This window comes from Medicago sativa, chromosome 6 (genome assembly GCF_051527215.1).
Source record: "Medicago sativa cultivar Bolivia chromosome 6, Bolivia_mono, whole genome shotgun sequence".
NCBI classification, from domain to species: domain Eukaryota; kingdom Viridiplantae; phylum Streptophyta; class Magnoliopsida; order Fabales; family Fabaceae; genus Medicago; species Medicago sativa.
Genome location: NC_140754.1, coordinates 82,930,103 through 82,950,053, shown reverse-complemented (window position 1 = coordinate 82,950,053; position 19,951 = coordinate 82,930,103). Strand labels below are relative to the sequence as shown.

The following is a 19,951-nucleotide window of genomic DNA, read 5'->3' as shown; positions in this document are numbered from 1 at the left end:
GTAGTGCGGAGGCTAAACCGAGTGTTGTCTCGAGTTTGAGTTGCCACGCGATGCTACACTCAAGTTAGACCTTCTTACGGATAATCATGGAGCGAGTGTCGTCTCGTGACACCATGATATACGTCGGAGAGGTTGCGACTTGGGAACCTTTTTAGAACCCGGTTACTATTTCCTAAAACCCTAGTTTCACCGGACACCGTGTCCACCCTTGACTCCTTGACTTTGAATCTTAACCCTCCATGTTTTCTCCGTACTTGAATGTGATCATGCATACATGCATACATGCATAAACTTTTTTCCCATGCATTTATCGAAGGGCTTAGACAAAGTGAATTTGTAAACATTGTAGGAATGGGGAAGACTAAGTCCTACAAGTTCATGGAGGTTGATTTGGCTAGTTTGAGGGATTTGGCACTCAAGATTGAGGATCCGACCGGTTTCCGACATCGTTATGGGGATTTACTTACTATTCTCCAGACTAATGTGGATGAGAAGCTTGTGCACACTCTAGTGCAATTCTATGATCGGGAATACCGGTGCTTCACATTTCCAGACTTTCAGTTGGTACCTACTCTTGAGGCTTATTCTTCCTTGACCGGTTTACCTATAGCCAAGGGAGCACCTTTCTCGGGGCTTGAGCATCCTCCTACTTCTTTGGTTATTGCTAAGGATCTCCATCTTATGACCTCCGATGTTTCCAAGAATCTTGTCACTAAGGCTCGTATCCGAGGGTTCACTTTGAAGTATCTACTTGAGAAAGCCAATCTCAAAACCACTTGTCAAGACACTCTCGAGGCTATTCTTGCACTACTCATCTATGGGCTTATTCTCTTTCCGAATCTTGACAACTTTGTGGATATGAATGCTATCATGATCTTCCGTTCCAAGAATCCGGTTCCTACTTTGCTAGCTGACACATATCATGCTATTCATGATCGATCCGGCAAGGGTCGTGGATACATCTTTTGCTGCATACCTCTCCTATATAGGTGGTTTATTTCGCACCTTCCAAAGTCTTTCCATGATAATCCGGAGAATTGGTCTATTTCACAGCGGATCATGGCTCTCACTCCTAATGAAGTAGTTTGGCTCACTCCAGCAGCTAAAGTCAAAGAAATTATCCTCGGTGGTGGAAAGTTTCTTAATGTACCTCTTCTTGGTACTCGGGGTGGAATCAACTATAACCCGAAGCTCGCCTTGCGACAATTTGGTTTCCCGATGAAAGATAAGCCTATCAATCTTGCTACATCTCCTTATTTCTTTCATTACTCCAATGCTCCTACCGGGATAAAGGAAGATTTCATAGATGCTTGGTCCAAGATTCGGAAGAAAGATGTGAAGCATATGGGTGTAAGATCTGGTATTGCTCATGAGGCCTACACTCAGTGGGTGATAAACCAAGCTGAGAAGATTGGCATGCCTTACCCCGCTATGAGATACATGTCTGCATCTACTCCATCCATGCCTTTGCCTTTGCCTTTGCCTACTCAGGAGATGTATCAGGAGCATCTAGCTATGGAGAGCCGAGAGAAGCATCAGTGGAAGTCTAGATATTATGAGGCTGAGAACTTGATCATGACTTTGGATGGAAAGGATGAGCAGAAGACTCATGAAGTCTTGACATTGAAGAGGGAGTTAGCTAAGGCTAGAAAAGAAATTGAGGAAATAGATAGGTTGCTTATGAGGGATTCCAAGAGGGCTAGGGGTGCCCGTGACTTCTATGCCCGTTATTGCAGCTATGAGTCTGAGTCTGAGCCTGAGGATGATCCTTCTACTTCCTGTGCTTGAGGATTTCTCTTTCCTGTTGTTATTTCCAGTTGATGTTTATGTTGTTTACATTTTAAAGCCTATCCCTTTGGCTTAGCATTTCAAAGGGAATCGTCTTGTAATACTATATGTTGGTTATTTGTTTCCCGTTTATGTTGTTAGGTAATGTTTATAAACTTCTAATTTGTCTAAAACCCTTCGATAACACAAAAAAAGAGTCTTTTGCATATGCATTAACACATATCATGCATCATATGCATTCATTGGTCACAAAAAGAACTTCCCTTGTGCTCATTATGTAACGCCCTCCTTTTTATTTAATTATTTTTATTAAGTTAGAGTCTATTTATGTGATTTATTTATTTATATGAGGTGTTAGTATTTTATTATGTGGCATTATTCTATTATTTATTAGAATATGAGAATTATTTGAGTAAATAGATTTGGAGGTAGTTTTGAGATTAGATGTCTTTTTATGATTTAGTCGATTTATTTTGATGAGTGATATTTTGTTATGTTATATGTTGGTATTTACTAGAATAATATATATTTGTTATTTGTTAGAGATATATTTGTTATTTGGTATAGAAATATATTTGTTATTTGTTAGAGATATATTTGTTATTTGGTATAGAAATATATTTGTTATTTGTTAGAGATATATTTGTTATTTGATGTAGAAATATATTTGTTATTTGTTAGAGATATATTTGTTATTTGGTGTAGAAATATATTTGTTATTTGTGAGAGATATATTTAATTTAGAAATAAATAAGATTATGAGGATTATTAGTGTGAGTTGAATTGGGGGTTAGAATAGAAAGAAGAATAAGTTGTTGGCCCTAAATAGATTTGGGAAGAATATTTTAGTATATTATAAATAGAGAAGCTTAGGTTAGAAAGAGTTTACCTTAAACCGCTTTTTGGAAAAGAGGAGAACAAGAAAGAAGAGAAGAGAAGAGAAGAGAAGAGGAGAAGACCTTAGGAAAGAAGAACGCTGCTGCTGATTCAGGAATTAATCTAAGGTGAGGGTGAGACTATCTTGCATTAATATTAAGTTGTTAAATCATTAGATTACATCTAACAAGTTTGGGAGAGTTTGTGAGAATTTGAGAATTAGGGTTTTGAGAGAGATTTGATGATTAGATGATGAAAACTTGTTGAATTGTTGTAGAAATTGTGTACATACCTTAGATAATCCATAGGATGATTATTGGAAGTAGTTTTGAGGTTAGAACCATGAGATTAGGTGAAACTTGGAGAAAATCTGCATTCTGCCCGAATTTTGATATTAAAACTGGAATTGATCGGTGCCGAATTGGTCTTAGGTGTAAACACGAAAGTTGAATTACTCTGATTTTTAATTATGAAATTTTTACGTTGGGAAAACGGGGTGTTACAATTGGTATCAGAGCAGGTCGGTCCGTCCGGCCAAGTAGATGAGTCGTTGTGTCGTGTCGTCATGTTTTCTAGTTAGTAGTTATATTTTTTTTATGTGATCATGTTTAACTGACTAACTTGATGTGGTTTTTGTGTTTTGTTTGAAGAAGTAATGAATAAATTTATTTTCTATTGTGCTTGAATTTCGAGGACGAAATTCTTTTAAGTTGGGGAGAGTTGTAACGCCCTCCTTTTTATTTAATTATTTTTATTAAGTTAGAGTCTATTTATGTGATTTATTTATTTATATGAGGTGTTAGTATTTTATTATGTGGCATTATTCTATTATTTATTAGAATATGAGAATTATTTGAGTAAATAGATTTGGAGGTAGTTTTGAGATTAGATGTCTTTTTATGATTTAGTCGATTTATTTTGATGAGTGATATTTTGTTATGTTATATGTTGGTATTTACTAGAATAATATATATTTGTTATTTGTTAGAGATATATTTGTTATTTGGTATAGAAATATATTTGTTATTTGTTAGAGATATATTTGTTATTTGGTATAGAAATATATTTGTTATTTGTTAGAGATATATTTGTTATTTGATGTAGAAATATATTTGTTATTTGTTAGAGATATATTTGTTATTTGGTGTAGAAATATATTTGTTATTTGTGAGAGATATATTTAATTTAGAAATAAATAAGATTATGAGGATTATTAGTGTGAGTTGAATTGGGGGTTAGAATAGAAAGAAGAATAAGTTGTTGGCCCTAAATAGATTTGGGAAGAATATTTTAGTATATTATAAATAGAGAAGCTTAGGTTAGAAAGAGTTTACCTTAAACCGCTTTTTGGAAAAGAGGAGAACAAGAAAGAAGAGAAGAGAAGAGAAGAGAAGAGGAGAAGACCTTAGGAAAGAAGAACGCTGCTGCTGATTCAGGAATTAATCTAAGGTGAGGGTGAGACTATCTTGCATTAATATTAAGTTGTTAAATCATTAGATTACATCTAACAAGTTTGGGAGAGTTTGTGAGAATTTGAGAATTAGGGTTTTGAGAGAGATTTGATGATTAGATGATGAAAACTTGTTGAATTGTTGTAGAAATTGTGTACATACCTTAGATAATCCATAGGATGATTATTGGAAGTAGTTTTGAGGTTAGAACCATGAGATTAGGTGAAACTTGGAGAAAATCTGCATTCTGCACGAATTTTGATATTAAAACTGGAATTGATCGGTGCCGAATTGGTCTTAGGTGTAAACACGAAAGTTGAATTACTCTGATTTTTAATTATGAAATTTTTACGTTGGGAAAACGGGGTGTTACAATTGGTATCAGAGCAGGTCGGTCCGTCCGGCCAAGTAGATGAGTCGTTGTATCGTGTCGTCATGTTTTCTAGTTAGTAGTTATATTTTTTTTTATGTGATCATGTTTAACTGACTAACTTGATGTGGTTTTTGTGTTTTGTTTGAAGAAGTAATGAATAAATTTATTTTCTATTGTGCTTGAATTTCGAGGACGAAATTCTTTTAAGTTGGGGAGAGTTGTAACGCCCTCCTTTTTATTTAATTATTTTTATTAAGTTAGAGTCTATTTATGTGATTTATTTATTTATATGAGGTGTTAGTATTTTATTATGTGGCATTATTCTATTATTTATTAGAATATGAGAATTATTTGAGTAAATAGATTTGGAGGTAGTTTTGAGATTAGATGTCTTTTTATGATTTAGTCGATTTATTTTGATGAGTGATATTTTGTTATGTTATATGTTGGTATTTACTAGAATAATATATATTTGTTATTTGTTAGAGATATATTTGTTATTTGGTATAGAAATATATTTGTTATTTGTTAGAGATATATTTGTTATTTGGTATAGAAATATATTTGTTATTTGTTAGAGATATATTTGTTATTTGATGTAGAAATATATTTGTTATTTGTTAGAGATATATTTGTTATTTGGTGTAGAAATATATTTGTTATTTGTGAGAGATATATTTAATTTAGAAATAAATAAGATTATGAGGATTATTAGTGTGAGTTGAATTGGGGGTTAGAATAGAAAGAAGAATAAGTTGTTGGCCCTAAATAGATTTGGGAAGAATATTTTAGTATATTATAAATAGAGAAGCTTAGGTTAGAAAGAGTTTACCTTAAACCGCTTTTTGGAAAAGAGGAGAACAAGAAAGAAGAGAAGAGAAGAGAAGAGAAGAGGAGAAGACCTTAGGAAAGAAGAACGCTGCTGCTGATTCAGGAATTAATCTAAGGTGAGGGTGAGACTATCTTGCATTAATATTAAGTTGTTAAATCATTAGATTACATCTAACAAGTTTGGGAGAGTTTGTGAGAATTTGAGAATTAGGGTTTTGAGAGAGATTTGATGATTAGATGATGAAAACTTGTTGAATTGTTGTAGAAATTGTGTACATACCTTAGATAATCCATAGGATGATTATTGGAAGTAGTTTTGAGGTTAGAACCATGAGATTAGGTGAAACTTGGAGAAAATCTGCATTCTGCACGAATTTTGATATTAAAACTGGAATTGATCGGTGCCGAATTGGTCTTAGGTGTAAACACGAAAGTTGAATTACTCTGATTTTTAATTATGAAATTTTTACGTTGGGAAAACGGGGTGTTACAATTGGTATCAGAGCAGGTCGGTCCGTCCGGCCAAGTAGATGAGTCGTTGTATCGTGTCGTCATGTTTTCTAGTTAGTAGTTATATTTTTTTTTTATGTGATCATGTTTAACTGACTAACTTGATGTGGTTTTTGTGTTTTGTTTGAAGAAGTAATGAATAAATTTATTTTCTATTGTGCTTGAATTTCGAGGACGAAATTCTTTTAAGTTGGGGAGAGTTGTAACGCCCTCCTTTTTATTTAATTATTTTTATTAAGTTAGAGTCTATTTATGTGATTTATTTATTTATATGAGGTGTTAGTATTTTATTATGTGGCATTATTCTATTATTTATTAGAATATGAGAATTATTTGAGTAAATAGATTTGGAGGTAGTTTTGAGATTAGATGTCTTTTTATGATTTAGTCGATTTATTTTGATGAGTGATATTTTGTTATGTTATATGTTGGTATTTACTAGAATAATATATATTTGTTATTTGTTAGAGATATATTTGTTATTTGGTATAGAAATATATTTGTTATTTGTTAGAGATATATTTGTTATTTGGTATAGAAATATATTTGTTATTTGTTAGAGATATATTTGTTATTTGATGTAGAAATATATTTGTTATTTGTTAGAGATATATTTGTTATTTGGTGTAGAAATATATTTGTTATTTGTGAGAGATATATTTAATTTAGAAATAAATAAGATTATGAGGATTATTAGTGTGAGTTGAATTGGGGGTTAGAATAGAAAGAAGAATAAGTTGTTGGCCCTAAATAGATTTGGGAAGAATATTTTAGTATATTATAAATAGAGAAGCTTAGGTTAGAAAGAGTTTACCTTAAACCGCTTTTTGGAAAAGAGGAGAACAAGAAAGAAGAGAAGAGAAGAGAAGAGAAGAGGAGAAGACCTTAGGAAAGAAGAACGCTGCTGCTGATTCAGGAATTAATCTAAGGTGAGGGTGAGACTATCTTGCATTAATATTAAGTTGTTAAATCATTAGATTACATCTAACAAGTTTGGGAGAGTTTGTGAGAATTTGAGAATTAGGGTTTTGAGAGAGATTTGATGATTAGATGATGAAAACTTGTTGAATTGTTGTAGAAATTGTGTACATACCTTAGATAATCCATAGGATGATTATTGGAAGTAGTTTTGAGGTTAGAACCATGAGATTAGGTGAAACTTGGAGAAAATCTGCATTCTGCCCGAATTTTGATATTAAAACTGGAATTGATCGGTGCCAAATTGGTCTTAGGTGTAAACACGAAAGTTGAATTACTCTGATTTTTAATTATGAAATTTTTACGTTGGGAAAACGGGGTGTTACACATTACCTCCTGGTTCTTCTGCCGCAGTCTGAAAGGTGGCTCGTGCTCGCAAGGTTTACCAACCAGATAGAGTTCATCAAACAAGATTGCACAGGAGAAGGAATATGGCTAATGTTGAGGAAGAGAATGCTCAGCTCCGTGCCGAATTGGCTGCTATGAAAGAGGACTTGGCTAAGGCTCATGACACAATGTCTGCCTTACTAGCTGCACAAGAACAACCAGCTACATCTGTCCTAGCTTCTACTGAAGGGATTCCATCTATCCCACTGTCTATTGTGGCTTCTGATGCTCGCTTTGTTATGCCTAATGGGCGTCCCTATGGACTCTCAGCCTTCTATGCTCTAAATACTGCAGCCGGTGCTTCTGGTGTTGCCAATCAAGGACAGAATCCTGCAACAAACTTTGCTTCTGCAAACGCTTCCATGCCCCAAGTGACTGCTGTTGTTACCAATCCTGTCGTACACATCGTACCTCAGGTAATTGAAGTTGACACTCCACGCGGACAGGACCCCGCAATGGAGGCTATGAAGGAACAGTTAAGAGAGCTAGCTGGAGAGCTCCGTGAGGTCAAAGCTAACCGTGGGAATGGTGTTTCTGCTAAGGCTCGTGATCTATGCTTGGTATCCTGATTTGAGATTCCTAAGAAGTTCAAGATGCCAGACTTTGACAAATACAATGGGACCACTTGCCCACACAGCCATGTCATTCGGTACGTCCGGAAGATGGCCAATTATGCGGACAATGATGCACTAATGATCCATTGCTTTCAGGATAGTCTGATTGATGATGCGGCAGACTGGCACACCAGCTTGAGTAAAGACAATATCCATACCTTTGAGGAACTTGCTGCTGCTTTTGAAAGTCATTATGAGTTCAACACCCGCTTGAAGCCGAAAAGGGATTCTCTTAAGGCTCTGTCTTAGAAGTCAGGCGAAACTTTCCATGAATATGCCCAGAGATGGAGAGGGGCAGCTGCCCGTGTGACACCTCGGCTTGATGAGGAAGAATTGACACAGTCATTCCTGAAAACTTTGAAGAAGGAATACATGGAGAGAATGATAGTCTCTGCACCAAATAATTTCTCTGACATGGTTACCATGGGAACTCGTTTAGAGGAGGCTGTCAGAGAAGGCATCATTGTTCTTGAGAAAGGTGAATCTTCAGCCAATGCACCGAAGAAGTACGGTAACGGTCATCATAAGAAGAAGGAAACCGAAGTAGGGATGGTATCCGGTAATCAGTCTACAGTTGCAGTTGCTCCTAATGCTGCTCAATTACCTTTTCACTACATGCAATACTCTCAACATCCTTTCTTCGCACCGTTCTTCCGCAATATCCTCTGCCACCGGGTCAGCCACCAGCACCCGTTAATGTCGTTGCTCAGCAAGTACAACAACAGCCTCCTGCTCAGCAACAGCAGCCACAACAGCCGGGACCTCGGCCCCGAACTTATTTTCCACCGATACCAATGCGGTATGCTGATCTGCTCCCATCTCTACTTGCTAAGGGACATTGTGTCACTAGGCCAGGCAAACCTCCGCCCAATCCACTGCCTCCCAGGTTCCGACAGGATCTTAAATGTGAATTCCATCAGGGCGCTCAAGGTCATGATGTTGAGGGGTGTTATGCTCTGAAATATATTGTGAAAGATCTGATGGACAGGGGTTGGTTGACTTTTGAAAACAGTGTCCCACACGTCCTTGATAACCCACTTCCAGACCATGGGGGTGTCAACATGATTGAGGCCTTTGAAAAATTCTGTGACTTTGATGAGGAGGAAGTGTCTTGGGTAACCCCCGTTTTAGATGTCCGTAATGTTGTTACTCCTCTGGTCCCGCTACACGTCAAACTCTGCAAAGCTTCCTTGTTCAGTCATGATCATGCTTCTTGCTCAGAATGTCTTCAGAATCCTATGGGTTGTTGTATAGTGCAGGGTGACATACAGAGCTTAATGGATAACAAACACTTGATTGTCAGCAACGTTTGTATGATTGTGCCAGTATTTCATGACTCCCCTGTCAAGAATGTGCCCCAGACAAAGAAGGTCGAGCCTTTGGTGATCAGACTACCTGGCCCGGTATCTTATGCCTCTACTAAAGCCATCCCTTACAAATATGGTGCAACTATGATTGAGAACGGGGTAGAAGTGCCTTTGGTATCCCCAGCTACGGTTAGTAACTTCGCTGAAGTAACTACAACTTTGAGAAGTGGAAGGGTCCGTCCACCCTTGTTCCAGAAGAAAGTTGTTACACCTGCAGCCGCAGTAACTCCGCCTGTTGTTCCTCCTATTGACAAGAACTCCAGCCCATCAGGCCAATCCATTGAAGAGTCCAACCTGGATGAAATTTTGAGGCTCATCAAAAGGAGCGATTATAAGATTGTGGACTAGCTGCTACAAACTCCCTCAAAGATATCCATTTTGTCTCTGCTCTTGAGCTCAGAAGCTCACAGGAAAGTGTTGATGAAAGTACTGGAACAAGCCTATGTTGATCATGAAGTTTCTGTAGATCAATTCGACGGAATCGTGGGTAACATTACTGCCTGTAATAACCTGTGGTTTGGTGATGATGAACTCCCCGAAGCAGGGAAACACCACAACTTAGCCTTACACATCTCTGTGCAATGTAAATCTGATATGCTATCCAATGTGCTGGTGGACACCGGGTCATCTTTGAATGAAATGCCTGAATCTACACTAAGACAGTTGAGCCATCATGGAATTTCCCTAAGGGGAAGTAGTTACTTGGTTAAGGCTTTTGACGGATCTCGTAAAGATATCCTTGGTGAGGTAGATCTTCCAATCACCATTGGTCCTGAGACATTCCAGATCACTTTTCAGGTCATGGACATCAATGCTTCCTATAGCTGCCTCCTTGGAAGGCCGTGGATTCACGACGCTGGGGCAGTAACTTCTACTCTACATCAGAAACTCAAGTTTGTGAGGAATGGTAAGCTTGTTACTGTGCATGGTGAGGAAGCGTATCTGGTTAGCCAAGTGTCATCTTTCTCTTGTGTTGAAGCAGGGTCCGCTGAAGGGACGTCATTTCAAGGGTTGACTATCGAAGGTGCGGAGCCTCGAAGAGCTGGTGCTACTATGGCCTCATTGAAAGACGCTCAAAGGGCTGTTCAAGAAGGGCAAGCTGCTGGCTGGGGCAAAGTGATACAGATTCTGGAGAATAAGCGCAAAGAAGGCCTTGGATTCTCCCCAACCTCGGGTGTTTCAACAGGAACCTTCTACAGTGCTGGGTTTATCAATGCTATAGATGCTGCTGAAAGTAGTCATGTGCCTGCGTTTGTTGTACCAAGAGGCACTGTGAGAAATTGGGAGGCCATTGACATTCCTTTAGTCATGCATGCTTCCGTGTAATGTGTTTTGTTGCTCATGTTTTTTTTGTTTTCAAAATAACAATCCTTTCGCTCTGCCCAAGGCGAAAATGATATCTTTGTAAGGGCATGTTTGTTTCGACATTGCCGTTATTAATAAAAATTGTCGTTTTTTCCATGACTCTTTGTTTTTTTTTTACTTTTTAGTGCCTTTTTCCTTGGAAATAATGGTAATTGCCAGAAAAAACCAAAACGTCTGTATTTTCTTATTAATTTCAAAAATCTGCATGGAAAAACTTTTCTAAAATCATCCCAATCATATTATGCAGATTGAACCACAATAAACCCGTTGAGCACGGTAACCCTACGTTTCCTCCAAATCTTGAATTCCCTGTATATGAAGCTGAAGATGAGGATGATGATAAAGAGATACCGTATGAGATCACTCGACTGCTCGAACAAGAAAGAAGAGCCATTCAGCCTCACCAGGAAGAGATTGAACTTATCAACCTGGGTACTGAGGAAAACAAGCGAGAGATCAAAATTGGTGCCGCACTTGAGCCAGAAGTAAAAAAGAAGATCACTCAGCTACTTCGCGATTATCCAGATGTCTTTGCATGGTCCTACGAAGATATTCCGGGTCTAGATCCCAAGATTGTGGAACACAGAATACCGACAAGACCTGAATGTCCTCCTGTCAAGCAGAAATTGAGAAGGTCTCGTCCAGACATGGCTCTTAAAATCAAGGCTGAGGTGCAAAAGCAAATTGATGCGGGTTTCCTCATGACGGCTGAATATCCTGAGTGGATTGCCAATATTGTTCCAGTGCCAAAGAAAGATGGGAAAGTTCGAATGTGTGTTGATGATGACAGTCCGTCATACGCTGTTTTTAGAGTCTTTTTAGTTAAGTTTTTGGTTTATTTCTATTAGTTTAGTATTTAAATTAGAGTCATTTTTGAATAAATCATCGTTTTCAAGTTATTGGGTCACATAATAGATATTAAAGGCCACATGTGCACATTTGCTTGGTTAATTGAGAAAAGAAGAAACATATGTGCCTTTGCCATGCTGTTGCCGTGAGAAATGAAGAAAGAATCATGTGATGGACTAGTAACATGCTATGGACTTGTTTATTATAAAAGAAGAAACATGTTAAGGCATCATGTGAATGAGAAACAAAGAAGAATTGTTTATTGCCATGCTATCAATGAAACATGTTCCAACGTGAAAAGCTAGCAACCTTATGGACTTGTTTATTTGAATAAAGAAGAACATGTGAATTGTTTATTATAAGTTAGAGCATGCATATTATTTATTTGAAAAGACATGGAACATGGAAGCATGGAGTTATACGGTCCACCAATTTGGCATGAAAAAAAGAATAACTTTTAGATCAAACAAAGGAGAAATTATATTAAAAAGCTATAAGAGAAGCCGCAGAAGAACAGAGGACCAGGGAGCATTGTTTGCTCGCCTAGGCGAGTAAAGCAACTCGCCTCGGCGAGTTAAGAAGCGAACAGAGGAACAACAAGCAGTGTTTACTCGCCATGGCGAGTAAATTTACTCGCCTAGGCGAGTAATGACAGAAAACACAGTTAACATGACCTGTCATGCACTTGAAGAATGAAGGAAAACTTTCAGCATGTGTTATGATTTTTTAATGGCAAAACATGACAGGCAAGGAGCTGAAAATGGGGAATATTGAGCTGTCCTTAGAGTGGAATGATGTTGGTGAAGCTTTGGCCACATGGTATGCTTGGGAAAATATTCTATATAAGTGGCAAGAGTTATGCATTGAAGGATCCCAGAACTTATTCAATTTCGATATCAGTTTATAGTGTAGTGTTTACATTCTGTATTTTTATTTTCTGCAAGAGTGATAAGGCTAGTTCTTAATAGAGTGAGAGTGATAGAAAGGTTGTTCTTCATTTCCTTTGGTGAGACATCACAAAGTTGTATGAATTCCTCTCTTTCAATTCATCCTTGCAAGGCTTCCATGACAATGAGGAGCTAATCATCTTTTGTTGGGATTAGAGGTACTTGATCCTAGCTAAGCATGTAATCTTTGATCTTTAAATATATGGTTCTAGCATTTGATTTGATATTGATTTTATTCTTGTACTCTAATTACTTATGTTGATTTATTAGTGATTGAGAAATACTTTTAAATCTAAGTTTAGAATAAACATCAGTCAAAACATAGATGCTAGACATAGATGTATGTTTTGATATCACCTTTTGTATTCAAACTTAATGCTTTCTTATAATTTAATAGAGTGAGACATCATCGATTAAATCATAAGAACGACTCTTGTATAATTCAATAGTGTGAGACATCAACGATTGAATAATACAAGAGATTTCACGATATTGTGTTGGACACAAACAATGTTGCGAGGGATACGTGATTATATCAAAGAAAAGCTAGAATCCATATATGATCATTAGGTTACATGTGATAGTAGGACAAGGAACTCTAATCCTAACAATTCTCTTGCCTTATTAATCTCACTTTTATTTATTGCATAATAGTTAATTTGGTTACAAACAAACAATCAAACCAATCTTATACACTTAGAATGATATTTGTAGTTAAACTGTCCTTGATATCACACTAGTCCCTGAGGAGACGATATATAAATACTTACTTTTGTTTGATGCAAAAAATAGTACATCAAAATGGCGCCGTTGCCGGGGACTGGCGTTTAGATATCATAGATTGTATGACTAGATTATCATTTTAAGCAAACTTTGTACATATTCAAATTTTGCACATACTCACATACTTACACATATCTACATACTTGTTTATACCCATATAGTTAGTATTCATTGATCCATACTCCTTTTGAATTACTAATCTTTTGGTCAGATTCTTGAATTTTCTTGTCTATGCGAAGCACAGTTCCAAAAGTAAAACTTGAATTTGATCCTGAAGTTGAAAGGTCAGCTCGAAGGAACAATAGCTTGAGGAGAAAGAAGGAACAAGCCATAACAAAAGAAAAGAAAGAGCAAGCTTTAGCCAAAGAAAAACAAGAGGAAGGAACCTCAACTTTCATTCCTTCACTCGAGATCATACAAGAAGAAGAAGAGATGGCTGAACCTAATCAAAGTGTGATGCCCAGCTGGACGAATCCTAGACGTTTAGCTCATCTTGGGAAAGAAAAAGAAAAACAGATGGAGATTAAGCCTGGAACCATAGCCTTGGTTTCAAATCATCCTTTTGCTGGACTTGATCATGAGGATCCTTATCAACACCTATCAATATTTTACACCTTGGCAAACAGCCTTGGTGCATCTGAAGCTGAAGAAGAAGTTGGGTTCATAAGGTTGTTCCAATACTCACTCATCGGCAAAGCTCGAGAGTGGTATCTTGATCAATTACCATCCGTTCAAAATGATTGGAATGCTTTAGAGAAAGCATTTCAAGAAAGATTCTTCCCAGATCACCGACACATGGATACTAAAACAGCTATTGCAATGTTCGCTCAAGGTGCCGATGAATCTCTATGTGATGCATGGGAGCGATACAAATCATTACTAAGAAAGTGTCCAAAGCATGGGTTTGACGATACAACTCAAATCCATATGTTCCGAGGAGGTTTGTTACCCGATCCAAAGCTCATACTAGATGCAGCCGCACATGGCTCATTAATGGGATTAAGTCCTAAAGAAGCTGTTGATATCATCAACAAAATGGCACTCAACGATCGGGCAGCAAAACACAATAGAAGCAGCTCACAAAGGAAGACCGGAATCCTCGAGTTAGGAGCAAATGATGCAAATCTTGCACAAACCAAACTCTTAACACAACAACTTGAGGAGATGAAGACTCAAATGAAAGAAATGCCTAGACTCATCAAAGAACAAATGCAAAAGGAGCAAAGACATCAACAAGTTCATTATTGTGAAATGTGTACCGGAGATCATCCAACGGGATATTGCCCACCACCACTTGAAGAAGAAGTCAACTATGTGGGCAATCAACAAAAACCGGCACAATTTCAAAATCAATTTACGGGCAATCAACAAAGGTATCCGAACAACAATTACCAAAGAGGTAACAACTTCGGACAACCATGGAGGTCTACTGCTGGACCTTCAACTCAACAGCCATACAACAACAACTTTCAACAAGATCAAACACAGGAGCTGAAGGAGCTGAAGGATACCCTCAACCAGTTTATGCAACTTACAATGGCTAATCAACAAAACACCTTGGCTAATCAACAAAACACCACCGCATCTATCAAAAACCTTGAGACGCAAATGGGACAACAAGCTCAACACTTGAGCCAAATGTCTCAAATATTAGCTAATCAACAAGGAGGGACCTTCACAGCAAACACACAAAATAATCCCAACAACATCAAACTGGAGCATTGCAAAGCCATTCTTACAAGAAGCGGTAAGATGATTGGAGAAGGGGTTAATGATAACTTGACGGTGGAAAGAAAAATTGTTGAAGATGAGGGAAATGAAGAGGAGGAAGTGTATGGAGGTGAAGAAGATGTAAATAATAGGAGTTTAGTTGAAAATGAAAAAAATCAAAAAAATGAGGAGGATGTGGAGAAAAACAAAAAGAAGGAGGACGGAAAGAAGGTACCGGTTCATAATCTTCCATATCCTAAAGCTAAATCAAAGAAGGATTTAGAGAAGCATTTCAAGAGGTTCCTAGATATTTTCAAGAAGTTGGAATTCAACATTCCTTTTGCGGAAGCTCTTGACCAAATGCCAACTTATGCCAAGTTCATGAAAGAGATATTGTCAAAGAAGCATCGGTACAATGATGACGAAACAATTCAACTTGATGTGAATTGTAGTGCAATCATCCAAAGGCGGTTACCAAAGAAAGAAAAAGATCCCGGGAGAGTTACTTTACCGGTGGCAATAGGTACCGTAAATGTCGGTAGAGCTTTGATTGATCTAGGCTCAAGCATCAATCTCATACCATATTCGGTAGTGAAGCGTGTTGGAGGCTTAGACATGAAAATGACAAAGATGACTCAACAACTAGCCGACAAATCTGTCACCCGACCAATGGGGATAGCCGAGGATGTCTTGGTTAAAGTTGATAAATTTGTCTTCCCTGTTGATTTTGTGGTCATGGATATTGAAGAAGATGACGATGTACCTTTGATTCTTGGAAGAGCATTCATGTTAGCTGCACGAATGATGATTGATTATGATGATGGATTGATGAAAGTGAGGCTAGATAATGAAGAGATCAACTTCAACCTTCACACCGCAATGAAACACTCAAAAGACAAGGGAGCTTGTTTCAAAGTAGATGCAATAGATGAAGTTATCATGAGTACAAGAACACAATTGCATCAACCTTCAGCTCTTGAAAGAGTGCTCACCGATGCTATCAATGTTCTTAGTGTGGAGGAAGAAAAAGAAATTGAAGAATGTTTAAAAGAGCTTGAAACTTTGAAGGAGATTCCTCACAACAAAGAAGAAATGGAGGAATTAAAAGAAGAGATCAAGGTTGAAAAATCAAAGGTGGAAATGAAAGTCTTGCCATCACATCTTAAGTATGTGTTCCTTGAAGAAGATGGCACAAAACCGGTGATTATAAGCAGCTCTTTATTGAACAATGAAGAAGAGAAGTTGGTCAAAGTGCTCAAAGACAACAAAGAAGCAATAGGTTGGAATTTATCCGACCTCAAAGGCATAAGTCCTTCATATTGTATGCACCATATCAATATGGAGGAAAATTTCAAACCGGTGGCTCAACCTCAACGCCGGTTAAATCCAACAATGAAGGAAGTAGTCCGAAAAGAAGTTGTTAAGTTACTTGAGGCCGGTATGATCTATCCAATCTCGGATAGCACTTGGGTAAGTCCGGTACAAGTAGTGCCAAAGAAAGGTGGCATGACGGTAATCAAAAATGAGAAGAACGAACTCATCCCTTCAAGGACCGTCACCGGGTGGCGGATGTGCATTGATTACCGGAGACTTAACCAGGCCACAAAGAAGGATCATTTTCCATTACCTTTTATGGATCAAATGCTTGAACGATTGTCGGGGCAAGAATACTATTGTTTCCTTGATGGCTATTCGGGCTACAACCAAATCACAGTCAATCCGGAGGATCATGAAAAAACAGCATTCACTTGTCCTTTTGGAGTTTTTGCTTATCGAAGGATGCCGTTTGGTCTATGCAATGCACCTGCAACATTTCAAAGATGTATGCAAACAATATTCTCCGATTTGATTGAAAAGAGCATTGAGGTATTCATGGATGATTTCTCTGTTTTTGGATCATCCTATGAAATTTGTTTGAACAATTTGGACACCGTACTGAAGCGGTGCAAAGAAACCAATCTTGTGCTCAATTGGGAAAAATGCCATTTTATGGTGACTGAAGGCATAGTTCTTGGTCACAAAATTTCATCCAAAGGCATTGAAGTAGACAAGGCAAAGATTGATGTGATAGGGAAGCTTCCACCACCGGTTAATGTGAAAGGTGTTCGTAGCTTTCTTGGCCATGCCGGTTTCTACCGGAAGTTCATAAAAGACTTCTCAAAGATCGCAAAGCCATTGAGCAATTTGCTCAACAAAGATAAGTCTTTTAACTTTGATAATGATTGCTTGATTGCATTTGAAACCTTAAAGGAAAGATTGACCTCGGCACCAATAATCACTGCTCCCAATTGGGATCTAAATTTTGAATTAATGTGTGATGCAAGTGATTATGCTGTTGGTGCCGTGCTAGGTCAACGCAAAAACAAAATTTTTCATGCTATACACTACGCAAGTAAAGTTTTAAATGATGCACAAATTAATTATGCTACCACCGAAAAGGAATTACTTGCAATAGTGTATGCATTGGAGAAATTTCGTTCATACCTCATAGGTTCAAAAATTGTTGTTTATACTGATCATGCAGCCATCAAGTACCTTCTTACCAAGTCAGACTCAAAACCAAGGCTCATCCGTTGGATGTTGCTATTACAAGAGTTTGACTTGGAAATCAAAGATAAGAAGGGGACCGAGAACCTTGTAGCTGATCACTTATCACGATTGATGAACAATGAGGTGACTAAGAATGAACCGGAAGTTCTTGAAGAATTTCCAGATGAGAAGTTGCTTGCAATCAATGAAAGACCATGGTTTGCCGACATGGCAAACTACAAAGCAACCGGGTTCATTCCTGAAGATTATGAATGGCAACAACGCAAGAAGTTCCTCCATGAATCAAATCACTATGTATGGGATGAGCCATACTTATTCAAAATTGGAGCGGATAACCTCTTGCGGAGGTGTGTTGATGGTGAAGAGGCAAGAAAAATATTGTGGCAATGTCACAATTCACCCTATGGAGGTCACTTCAATGGGGAAAGAACAGCCGCCAAAGTACTTCAATCCGGTTTTTATTGGCCAACACTTTTCAAAGATGCCAATATACATTGCAAACATTGTGATCAATGCCAAAGAACCGGAGCAATATCAAAACGGAATGAGATGCCTTTACAAAACATTCTTGAAGTAGAGGTATTTGATTGTTGGGGTATTGATTTTGTAGGCCCCTTTCCTTCATCATACTCCAATGAATACATCTTGGTAGCTGTTGATTATGTTTCCAAATGGGTGGAAGCCATAGCATCACCTAAAGCTGATAGCAAAACGGTGATCAAGTTCCTTAAAAAGAATATTTTCACCCGATTTGGAACACCAAGAGTATTGATAAGTGATGGAGGTTCCCATTTTTGCAATACACCACTTGCCAAGGCATTAGACCATTATGGTGTAAAACACAAGGTATCATCACCATACCATCCTCAAACAAATGGCCAAGCCGAAGTTTCAAACCGTGAAATCAAGAGGATTCTAGAAAAAACAGTTTCGGCATCAAGAAAGGATTGGTCAACAAAGCTTGATGAGGCCTTGTGGGCATATAGGACAGCTTACAAAGCTCCTATAGGCCTCACTCCATTTCAAATGGTCTATGGTAAGTCATGCCATTTACCGGTAGAACTTGAGCACAAAGCTTTTTGGGCTCTCAAATTTCTGAATTTTGATTCCGAGAAAGCCGGTGAAAAACGGAAGATTCAAATGCATGAACTTGAAGAGATGAGGAACCAAGCGTATCAATCATCAAAACTCTACAAGGAGAAGGCCAAGAAATACCATGACAAGAAGATTGTTCAAAGACAATTCTTACCCGGACAGATGGTGTTATTGTTCAATTCAAGATTGAGACTTTTTCCGGGCAAGTTAAAGTCTAAATGGTCCGGACCTTTCATGGTTAAAGAGGTAAAACCATACGGAGCTGTGGAACTTGAAGATCCAGCCACCAAGACTTGCTGGATAGTAAATGGGCAGAGACTTAAGCCCTATTTTGGGGGAGAAATTGATCGATTCACATCGACAATGCAACTTGACAACCCATGAAGTTCATAAAAAGGCGTCGAGCTAACGACGTTAAACAAGCGCTTGTTGGGAGGCAACCCATCGGTTTGATTTCAAACTTTCTGTTTTATGCTTCCTGTTTTTTGTTTCTTTACTTGATGTACTTTTGAATTATGTCGTACATTTGGTTTGCTTTGTGTGTGGTTTAATTTTGATTTCCCGTTTAAATTACTTTCCTTGTTTGTTATTGACGAATCTGTTTGTTTATGGAAACCTATCAGTCTCATAACAGTGATATGCCAATGATATGTCAAAGAGTTTAATGGAGGATGATGCCAAATGGTTACAACAGGAAGTGTACGACAAAGGAAGTGAATCACCACACACTCCCAGATAACTCAACTTGTAAGGTCCATAGCTTAAATTTTTTCCAATTTTACATATATGAGTGTTCCATGCAACTGTTGTTTCTAGAACTTGCGATATTTCTTTATTTGTTGATTGGTCTTGTTATGTACACACTAAGGCAAAGTGCTTTGTACCTTGAGCCTTTTTGAGCCCACCTTATTTTAACTGTCATTAATCCTTTGAAAAGCCAAATTGAGCCATTAGGTATAGACCCCTTGTTTGGTGACGAAACAAATTACAACCTTAGAAAAGCTTTAGGCATGAATGTCCCATTTTATTTGAAGTTAAGCTATTCAGGTTGTATGAAATGTTCAAGTTTGGGGTTGCTTCTGGAATTAGCAACTTTCTAAGTTTGGGGTGGGGTACTAGAGAACTAAGAAGAAATGGTTAAAAGTATACATCTCATATCATGAAAAGCACTTGTAATTGTGCAGAAAAAAAAAACAAGTTGAGATGAAAAGAAAAGTGAGCGAGACCAACAATGCTTATATGTCTCGTAAATAAGAAGGTTCTCTAGTACTTCTCTAAAGTTCAAAAGGTAGGATTGTGATTAAACTGAAATCAACCAAAGTAGATTAAGCTTAACTTCATTATTCTTTAACACTACTTTCCAAATATATATCCACCTTTAAACCTAAGCCCCGTTCTAACCTTGAAAGTCCTTAGAAGTGTGTACTTAACTCTGACTTTGATTGACAGTTTAGAAATTTTTCAAGCTTATGGTAAT

General features: G+C 37.6%; 1 protein-coding gene across 1 annotated transcript; it reads left to right on the top strand.

Annotated features, from left to right (window-relative positions):
• Positions 1 to 11,327: 11,327 nt before the first annotated feature.
• Positions 11,328 to 19,671, top strand: LOC146917433 (uncharacterized). The gene has a single exon (XM_085719255.1). The coding sequence runs from the start codon at positions 13,351 to 13,353 to the stop codon at positions 18,856 to 18,858; it is 5,508 nt and encodes a 1,835-aa protein (XP_085575381.1). The 5' UTR covers positions 11,328 to 13,350; the 3' UTR covers positions 18,859 to 19,671.
• The last annotated feature ends 280 nt before the right edge of the window (positions 19,672 to 19,951 follow it).